This window comes from Magnolia sinica, chromosome 3, assembly GCF_029962835.1.
Source record: "Magnolia sinica isolate HGM2019 chromosome 3, MsV1, whole genome shotgun sequence".
In the NCBI taxonomy this organism is placed as follows: Eukaryota; Viridiplantae; Streptophyta; class Magnoliopsida; order Magnoliales; family Magnoliaceae; genus Magnolia; species Magnolia sinica.
In genome coordinates, this window is record NC_080575.1 from 63,956,974 (window position 1) to 63,967,517 (window position 10,544).

Below are 10,544 nucleotides of genomic sequence, written 5' to 3' on the forward strand. Positions count from 1 at the left end.
AGCGTCTACAATCCGTGGCTGGTCCCATTAAACGGATGGCCTGGATCGTCTAACCATGGCACCTATGTGCATTGACTGGGGCAGCAGGACAATACACACCCTATCTAGCCACTAGTGGGTGACCTGTTCTGACGGAGATGGCCTATGTGCAAGCATGGATACACATGCATGCTCCTGTCCCCGCAGCCCTACTCGAACAGGACATGAATTGCATTCCTAAGGACCGCAATCCTCTACTACACCTGTTTTATGCGCCTGCAGCGCGTACACAACAACTATGCTCTTTGGGTCCACCACGTTGCGTATGTGAAATCTAATCCGTTCATCAGGTGCAATCCTCTACGTTAATCCTTGAGCCAAAAAATTATCCGGATCTACAACTTAGGGCCACACTACAAGGAACACTGGAGATGATGGAAGCTTACCATAGGTTTGTTTCTGAGACCTGTAGTGTTTATCTCTCATCAAATCACCTATCAGGCTTGATTACGAAGGGAATATAAAAAATTCAGCCTAGCCTAAAACTCAGGTGGCTTATCATGCGTTAACTTAGAAGTTTTAGGCACAATTTTAAATTGTTCATTGTTGTGGCATTGGAGCTTTTTACCGTGATTCCACGCTATCTCCACCACATCTGACCCTGTCTACAGAAGAAGACATGCTTCATTTATTAAATGTTCCTAAACGTGCACGACTGGTGCAATGCACGTGCATTAATAGAGGTTACAGCTCAGATGTACCATTCTTTAGTGAACTTTGAAAGTGTACTTGCCTCACCCGTCTGGAAGGATGCATGGGATTGGGATCGGATCCGTTCATCGGGCGTGCTAGTCACTGGATAGACGCCAAGTCTCAAATTAAGGGTGATTTGACCACTGGGTGAGACGCATGCACAAAATATACTAACCATTAACGGAAAACTGAACAACGGTCCAAATTATATGTATACGAGTAACTCATTTGGTAATGAGCTAAGTAGAGTTTTTAGATGTGCTATTGGAAAATAGGAATAGCTGGATAAGCGACTCCCCATCTTAAACACGAGATCAACTTTCCCACGTCTAAGGAAAGTGCACTAGATGGAGTACCCAAACCCATTCTCAGTTACATGTTTTTTTCAAGGTAGCTTTTTTCTCGAAAGCATATCTTGTTTAGGTAATTACTACACTAAACTAAGTCAAGGGGCATGAGTAGGAGTGAGCCCCATTTTAACAAGCTTGGGGTCCCTCACGGTTGTTCATGACCGTCGATTACTCCTTTACCATTCCCTAACTCAACATGGTGATGGTTTCCTTCTTCTTGTCTCGTGGCTTAACAAAGAGAATCTCCATCTCTTCTAGGGTTCTGCCTCGAGTCTCCGGCAAGAAGGTGTAGAAGAAGATCCACGACAACGTGGCGATGCCGGCAAACAGGAAGAAGGCTCCACCAATAGTGATGGCGTGGGAAAGTGATAAAAATGTCATTCCGATCACACCGCTCGTTACGCGGTTCGCTGCCACTGCCAAGCTCATGCCCTGAGCTCGCAGCTTCAGCGGTAAGATCTCCGGACCGTACACCCATGGGAGTGGGCCCAACCCGATCGAGAAGGAGCCAACGAAAGATAGGACTGTCGCGATACTGAGGCCGATCGCCCAGGAGAGTTTCTTCTCAGGATTATGATCGACCATTGTCAACCCAATCCCTAACCCCAACAGAGATATGATCATGCCAAATGAACTACTCAGTAGTAGCGGCCGCCTTCCGATCTTGTCTAGAAAGAACGTTGCAACCAAGATACAGATAGTTTTGGTAAATCCAACGGCTACAGTCGCGCCTAGAAGGCCCTCCTTTGACTTAATTCCCGCCTTCTTGAATATTGTAGGGCTGTAGAGTACTGCGACATCGATGCCGGAAGCTTGTTGAAAGAAATGGATCCCGATTGCCGCGATTAGGATCCGACGGACTGATGGTGTTGGCCTAATCAACATCTCCTTCCATACACCTTCCCCATGACTGCGCTTGGACACTTGGACGACATCATCATTACAATGCTCGGGGATTCCCGCTGCTTCCTTGATTTCTGAGAGTCTGAGCTCAGACTCTTTTTCACTGTCGGAGGTCTTGGCCAGTACCCGTCTCGCTTCGCCAAGCCGGCCCTGCATGACCAGCCATCGTGGTGACTCTGGCATCGCAAGAGCTCCGACGGCTAAGAAGATAGGCGGCACCGCTCCTACCCCAAGCATGAATCTCCAACTGAGGTGCTCTGGGAGCTTGGCGAAGGCGAAGTTTGATATGTACCCAAGCAAGACTCCTCCATTGATGAAAACTTCCGGGAATGAGGTGAGGAAGCCTCGACATGAGGCAGGTGCAACCTCAGCAGTGTAGACTGGTGCGATCATCAGGGCATAGCCCACACCGATCCCAGCCACAAACCTTCCGATCATGAGGATCGCATAGTTAGGTGCAAGTCCCATCACCAATGCGCCCACGAAGAAGATCACGGCAGCAACGATGAGCGTGTATCGCCGGCCAATCCAATCGGATGTTCTTCCGGCGAGGGTGGACCCGAACAGAGAGTAGAGATTGATAATTCCCATGAGTACTTCTACCTTCGTATCGCTTAGCTTAAGATCATCTTTGATGAACAGGGCGGCTCCACTCATTACCGCTACATCTGTGCGTGTGTGAGAGAGAGTTATAAGTATTTAACCCTCAGGAATCTGTAAATACTTGGCCCAGAAAAGCAAAATCGCACTTATCCCAAGTAAAAGAATAAACCATACGATTTCTGTGTAACTGACATAAGAGAGAGAGAGAGAGAGAGAGAGAGAGAGAGAGTTAGTGGGAAAGCAATCGTAGAAGGCAACTGGGAAAAGTAGAAACTCATCTTTCCTTGTTCTTTGAAGAGAAATGCTCCAGTGCTCTCGGAGCACTGTAAGTTACGTAACTTATAGTACTCCAAGTTGTATTGAGGCAATTAGATAGTCCCGCTCATTTATCTAGACTGTTCATTGGTCCAACATATTTCATAGACCACCATGCAAATATTCCACCCATCTGTGAAATAGGAACCCGTTGATCAATGGTCTTTATCATGGAGGGTGATGATCATTTACAAAAATAGGTCCAATGAACAATTTGATTAGTCTATTTTTTAGGGATCATTATGTATTGCTTATGATTCTAAAGAATCAATTTCTTTAGACAATTGTAACACATATTGCTATGAAACGGGTAGCTGGAGAAAATAGGGCCAAATCAAGGATGGATTGGATCATTTGATCAGTGCAGTGTTTGCATGGTGGCCTACTAAATGTGTTCTGGACCCAACAGTTCAGTTCAATTGACTGGATTGTCCAAGTGCACCGATGCAGCTAGGAGCACTATAATTTAATAGTGTCTGAGAGAACTCGATCATTTTTAAATGACAGTTTCACTTTCCAAAGATGTATATAACAAATCATCATCAAGCCTCTTGGTGCAAAGGCTACAGCTCTTTCGTAGACTGTCTATGGGAAAGAATGAACATGTTCTGAATGATCACATGGCCTAGGTTTTGTATTTTTGTATTTGCCTTTGGGCCATTCTGTGAGCTAATTGGCTACGCATCTCATTTTTATTTTTTTTATTTTTATTTTTTTATTTTATTTTGTTTTTATTATTTTGTTGGGGGGGGGGGGGGGTTGGTGTTGTTTCCTTCTTCTCATCCCTCTGTTTGTAGTCTTTTACTTTTTTCTTCTCCAGAAATTATCACCTTTCGGGTATTTGAATCTTCCACTATCATTTTACCAATTCAAACATTCACAGGATTGCTAAAATTATTTAACCCACAAACAAAGAAAAAAACCCTTTTTTCTAAAGCAAAAATAATAACGAAATGTCATTAGAGTCTCTCTTATATAAATTACAAAACCGAAAAGAAAAAAGAAGAAAAAAAATCACTTGAAACTTTTTTTTTTTTTTTTTTGAATTTTTTTTTCTTCTTTAAGGCAATACAACCTTTAAATCCAATGTATTTAGCACTACAAACAGCCATTTTAAAAATTAAAAAAAAAAAAAAAAAAAAAAAAAAAAAAAAAAAAACCCTAAAAAGATTAAGCATGCAAGAGTAATCCATTGAGGCCTGGACTCCTATGTTGGTTTTGCACAATTTATAAAATGGTGATGACTCATCCTCCTCATTGGTGACACTGATACACAGCCATCCGTACCATCCAAATTGTGGGTCTTATTGTGGATGGAATTAAGCTCTAAAATCACACTAATCAAGCAATTATCAATTAATCCTAAGCATTTATTAGTTGATAACAAAAGGGAAAATAGTAAGTGGTATCCCAAACCAGGTCAGGGATTTGTCACAATTTTCACCGCTGGGCCTGGCATACCATGCAGGCAGACATTCCAACCATTCATTCCTCTTCTTTTTCCTGATAATTGTAGGGATGGAAGGACCACCCGATTCCACATAAGGCTATTTTCCGCTATTCAAATTATAAGGTAAAAACCAAATGGTGAATATCATCTTCTCAGTGCAAGTTTTGGTCGTGCTCCATCCACAGTTGGACGACTTGGATTGGTTGGACAACGTAGATTGGTGCACAACTATGCCATGAGTATGGTTGAAAACTGTCCGCAATTATTAAGGTGTACCAAATCTAAGGTCTATGAATGCTAAAACCAAAATAAGAATAAAAACAAGAAGAAGGCTGGAAGTCATTGTTTTTGGGTAGGAGAAGTCGAGACAGCTTTTGACAGCCTTATTAAATATGGGGAAAAAATGAAAAAGAATTAGAAGAAAACAAATAACATTCGGAATGAGAACGATATGCAGTAGTCTATCCAATGAATTAAAAAAAAAAAAAAAAAAAAAAAAAAAAAAAAAAAAGGAGAGAAAAGATTGAAGGTAGAAAGTTGTGAGTCTTTCACCATTTCCTTTCATGTAAAGACCAAAGACCAAGGTACAAGATTCTCACCATAACCCAAGAGAATTGAAGCCATGGAGGCTAACATGGTGCATGCAAATGCGTATTTGTTCCTTCGAGGCCTCTCTATCGTCTGTGGCGCCATGGAAGCATCAGAAGCTGTGTTTCTTTCCATCTTCTCAACCATCTCTCTATGGAAGAGAGAGAGAGAGAGAGAGAGAGAGAGAGAGTATGTGTGGTCAATCCACGAGAGCTTGAGGCCTTAAATAAATGAAGAGTACCTGAATGATTGAAGAATTCCTACTCGCAGGCTCCAGCGTCACAAATACTGCCAAGATTTTTTTAATCTTGCGAAATATTGATTAAACGATAATATATCGTAATATTTTCAGAACCTCGACATTACTTTTTCGTGATTTTATCCCAAAGTTATTGCCATTTCATCCCAAAATTTATTTGAAAGTTAAAATAAATCCGTTTATACAATTATTTTCTAATTTTTAAATAATAAATATTTTATTTTTAGCCATGTCTTCTCCATAATATCGCGATAAAAACAATTTTCTTAAAACCCCCAAGAAATTGCCGAGAACGAGAATTATCACAATACTCGCAGTATTGCATGTGGGGGCGCCAAACCCAGGTGCCCATACGTGCCGTGGTGGTGCACGTATGCATTATCCTTCCGTATAAACGTGTCCAAACCTAAAAGCCTGGCAGGGACGGGTATCCGGTTGGCAACTCATGCCGGTCGAATGTGGACCGTTTGGTTAATAGTTTTAGGATGGATAAATTGCCATGGGGTCCACTGGAAGGAAGTTCTGGATCTCTCACTGGTGTGCCATATAGGTGCATATGTTGCACTTGGGTTGGCTGGGCTGAGCGGCTGCAGACCGCAATTCCTGTTTGGATGAAAAGAAAAGAAATGTGTCTGTTCTTCTCCATTATCGCCATGTCCTGCCACGACCAATTAGATGAAGTTACGTGTAATTTTATGAATACACATGGTATATTCATAGATCTACATATATGTATGGAGGAGATTTCTCGATAAGTGTAGCTATAACGTATCGGTTGGTGCCAGGTACTGCTTGAGCAGTCGATGGAGAAATGTTCATGTTCAAACAGTTACATGATAGGTAGAACGTGTGAAGCATCCAAAGAGCAGTAATGGAAAACGGATATGGTAACCGTTGGAACGTGAGAAGGATCCAAAATGGCTGGATCAAATCTATGACTAAAAAATAAAGGCAAGAAGGAAGATCGTCTCATACCAATCCAAACGAACCAAATTTATCTTTCAATTATCCTATCAATTTACATTCCATAGTATAATATTTAACTTACATTGTTGAGCAAGTTACATTTCATAGTGTAATTTTTACTTTTCAAGCCTGTTGTTTTACATTCCGTAGTGTAATCTGTAGCGGGAACCGAGAAGCTGAAAATCTTTAGCTGTAATTTGAGTTTATGCTAGCCCGCTGGATTCAGTTCATCTATCGAAAGAGTGTTCCGCAACTGTTCTTCATGACCGACTGTAAGAATCTGTTTGCCATTCCATTTTGTCTTTATTGATTAGTCCTTTCGTATGGAAGGCAAATGTGCAACCCATCTTCAGAGGATGAACCTCGCCCTCTTAATATCGCCTGATCCGATTTTACACCTTGAGTAAGTTGCTGAATAGGCGACCGATATCTTTATATCTCGGTCATACACTACATTTCTACTTATCTTGGTGCTTGGGGTCATTGTTGTTCGGTTTGAATTGAAGCCACAATTTCAATTCTGGCATGCCTGCGCACCCAATGAAGAAAACAACAAAAATAATTTTCTATCATACCCAATGGGACCCTTTCTCTAACTTACCGGTGTGATATTGCCAATGATGAATAAAATAAGTGCTCGTATTGCCAAGGTTAAGCCCTCTACACTCACTGCACCATCTCCAGTTGAGGAAGTGCCAGTTCCCTCAACCCCTAAGGTATTGAATTAAACATTAGCTCGACAACTACTACTGGAGACTCGGGAGGACCATCCACCTCCCAAACTGTTCTTTTGAACGAGGTAGCTGTCGTGCTCTGAGATGTTCAAATGAGCACTCAACTTGTGTAAGAATATGAAAGAGCCCAATGGGAGTAATTCTGTATTCAAGCTGAGAGCACCAATTGATACATGGCCAGCCAGAACGAAGCCATGTAGCGATTGATAGCTATGATAACTAAACGAATACCATTGGAAACATAGTATAATGCCAAGGGAATTTCGATCAGCAATACAACCTCATTACCACCAATGATGCCTTTGCAGCGTAATTCGCCCCCAATCCCTATCTCGAAAATGAGAAATGCGCCTCCTCCCATGAAAGTTAGGCGACTAGAGCGGGATGTTAGGAATTTTAAACCTGAAAATAAGAATTAAGGGCCACCATGAGGATTTAACCCACAACAGTTCCCTAGATTCCAAGATAATGCATTCGTAAATGTTGGACCTCTTCCAAGATTCCCCAAATTGTGATGACACTCGAAGAAACCAAGCTTCCCAGTCTTGAAGAAGCTTCAGCCATGTCTGAGGAGTCTTTAGAGCATTTACAGCATCGGGGATAGATCCAGATCAGATCAATATGTCTTCCCTAGGGCAGATGAAGAAGATGAAGTTCAATAGATATATAAATCTCTTCAACCTTTATCCCGTGGAGAATGCAAGGCCCAGATAGAGAATCTCGTCGCCTATAGGAGATTTGAAGATCATGCCTTTGACGCACTTGTCTCCAAATATGTCCATGACATCCATGATATCTCGTTGATCAAAGGAAGGAGTGGATGAAGAGGAAGCAACCATTTCAAATCTAGTAGGAGGAAATTAAGGTTTTTCTTAAGAAAATCACAATTAGGAGAGGAAACTAAGAGCATTAGAAGAAGAAGAAGTTTTGAAACGATGCTTATATCAGCCGAGGAGTGAGAGTGTTTATAGAGCCATGATGAAAGTCTTCATAAAATTGATGAAAAAGACACGTGTCGACACGGGGTTCCTCCGACACCTTTAGTAAACACGATCGACACTGATACATTGTGAGGAGACGACCGAAGGAGGTTATATTCCAAAAGATGTGTGTATGCATTTATTGTAATATTAATGAGGGGTCTCACATCGCTATCACCTTTTATCAAAGGTACAACGATGTGGGGCAATGTTTAACCCACTACAGTCGTACCCTACTACAGCCAATTAGAACAAGTAACATGTGTTCTATACAGGCACGTATGGCGTGTTCTGAGATTTGCCGATAGATACGAAGATTTCTCGGTAATGTGACCCAAGACGTATCACCTGGTACCGTATATCACCAAAGTGGTCGACAGGAGAAGTGACCGAGCTCAAATGACCATATAAAAGGTGGCGTAAGTAGAAACAATAGAGCTCAAGTGGTGGCATGATAGGTGGCGTAAGGAGAAGTAAAGGAGGTAGAACGTGGGACGCATCCAGAAGCCAAGTAGTGGAGAAATGTTACAGTAACCGTCAGAACATGGGAAGGATCTAGAACGGCTAGATCAGAGTTATAAATAGAAATGAAATACAAAAAAAAAAAAAATTGTCTCATACCAACCCAAACAAACCAAATCTATATTTTAATTACCTTTTAAAATTATCCTGTTAATTTACATTTCTTAGTGTAATCCGTTACTTTCCTTATCAAGTAAATTTACATTTACAGCGAAATCTTTACTTTTCAAGCTTGTTGATTTACATTCCTTAGTGTAATCAATAGCAGTAATCCCGGAACTTGTAAATTTAGTCATAATTCAGTCTATGCTCACACGCTGGACGTAGTTCATCAATCAAAAGGTGTTCTTCGGCTTCTCTTCATGACCGACTATAAGGATTTTTTTTCTCATTTCATTTAATCTGTATTGAAAAGTCCTTTCTTATGGAAGGCAAGGGAGTAACCCCTCATCAGAGGACGAACCCAATCCTCTGAAAATCGCATGATCCAATTTACACATTGAGCAAGTGGCTAAATAGGCAACCGATCTCTCCATATCTCGGTCATACACTATGTGTCTGCCTACCTCGACACTCGGGGTCATTGTTGTTTGGTTCAAATTGGAGCACAATTCCAATTTTGACATGCCCTCCCACTAGTATAGAAAACAACGTCAAACAATTACGACTTGATGTTAGGTGAGAAGGAGCACAATAGACCACTCATGGTCACTAGTTATGTTCATGAGAAACAAGTCAAATATATAATGTTAGATAATGGCTCCGTAGTGAACCTCCTACCGTTAACTATGCTTTTTAAATTGGGATACCGCCTCTCACATTTTCATACCAGTAGGATGATGATTTAAGGGTTCAATTATGATGGTCAGAGAGTACTAAGAAATATTACATTAGTATTAAAAAATTGGAAAATTGGTTACAAAGGTTGTATGTCATGTAATTGATGTAATAATACCTATAACTTGCTCCTAGGGCGACCTTGGATGCACCAGTATGGTGTTGCGCCATCCACGTTACATCATTGTTTTATATACTGTCAAGAAAATGTCCAATATAAAGTCATGGTTGACAAAAAAACATATACAGTGGGAAAATCCTTCTTCATGGATGTAAGTTACTATGATGACTTCACCATGGAGGGAGATAAAAACTATGAATCAGGAAAGTGCGAAGCTAAAAGATTGTAAGGCCTGAATGCCAGGAAGAAAGGACATACAAGTTGAATCATCTGATGAATAGAATAGAAGAAAATCAAAGACATAAGAGACATGCATGACAGATGTTGAGTGTGAAATATTGTATATTTCATCCTTATTATGTATTAGTTTTATAAACATAGATATGCTTAATTGATCTAATTACATATGTTTTCCTATGTGAGGTGATTTAGAGAGGTAAGATGAAAAGAATGATTAAAAAGAAGATTTGATGCTTAAAAAATAACCAAGTGAAGATTTGAAGATTTGGAGGTGATTAATGAATGTTGATGCAGAAATCTAGTTCACCCTCACTGGACCTTCGAATACATGCACAAAAATATGACATAGGAGACCCTAACTGTAACAGGGGGACCCTCTAAAGCCTAAGTCAAAATCAAGCAATCTAGGTCTAGTTATGTTGATGGTTTTTTGGTGTGTAGCTTTCACTGTATATGGGGGCCTCTATTTATAGGCCATGAGTTGATTATGTGGAGAGAAACGTTTCTTGAATCGAAGATGTATGTTTAACAGTTGTTTCTTAACCATTTTACAAGATCCTCGGCGATGATAAGGTTGAGTGGTTGAGGTCGGAAAACACATGTAATAGAAAACCGAGGTCAAGAATCCAAGCTGATGTTCATAGCCGTGCCGAGGAAGAGCTCGTTGGGTTGGGCTGTCCTGCATGTTATGGCCAAGCTTTCCCCCAGTACTTGGAGTTCTCACTATAAGGTCAGGCCTTCAACATTGGATCCTTATGCTTTGACCAGATTGCCGACCTGCTCGTGAAGATTATGTCTAACCAATGAATCCGAGCTTCTTCCCTTGGTGAAGCATAGATGACATTAGGGATGACTATCCTCTTCATCCTATCATATGGTGTAGGGGCCTCATTGTAGGTTCCCAATTGTATAGCCCTGCATATTGGATCACAGCTCGGATGACC

General features: G+C 41.0%; 1 protein-coding gene across 1 annotated transcript; it reads right to left on the minus strand.

Annotated features, from left to right (window-relative positions):
• Nucleotides 1–889: 889 nt before the first annotated feature.
• On the minus strand, nt 890–5,142 carry LOC131239979 (polyol transporter 5-like). Its single transcript, XM_058237954.1, has 2 exons — nt 4,953–5,142; nt 890–2,653 (listed from the first exon to the last, which is right to left on the minus strand). Exons 1-2 carry the CDS (start codon nt 5,086–5,088, stop codon nt 1,269–1,271), a joined length of 1,521 nt encoding a protein of 506 aa, XP_058093937.1. The 5' UTR covers nt 5,089–5,142; the 3' UTR covers nt 890–1,268.
• Nucleotides 5,143–10,544: the final 5,402 nt, after the last annotated feature.

Bases quoted from the DNA above. Each gene is read 5' to 3' on its own strand.
- LOC131239979 (XM_058237954.1), bottom strand. From the start codon at position 5,088: ATGGTTGAGAAGATGGAAAGAAACACAGCTTCTGATGCTTCCATGGCG. The intron at 2,654-4,952 runs GTGAGAATCTTG...ACACACGCACAG, and splicing joins TTCAATTCTCTTGGGTTATG to ATGTAGCGGTAATGAGTGGA.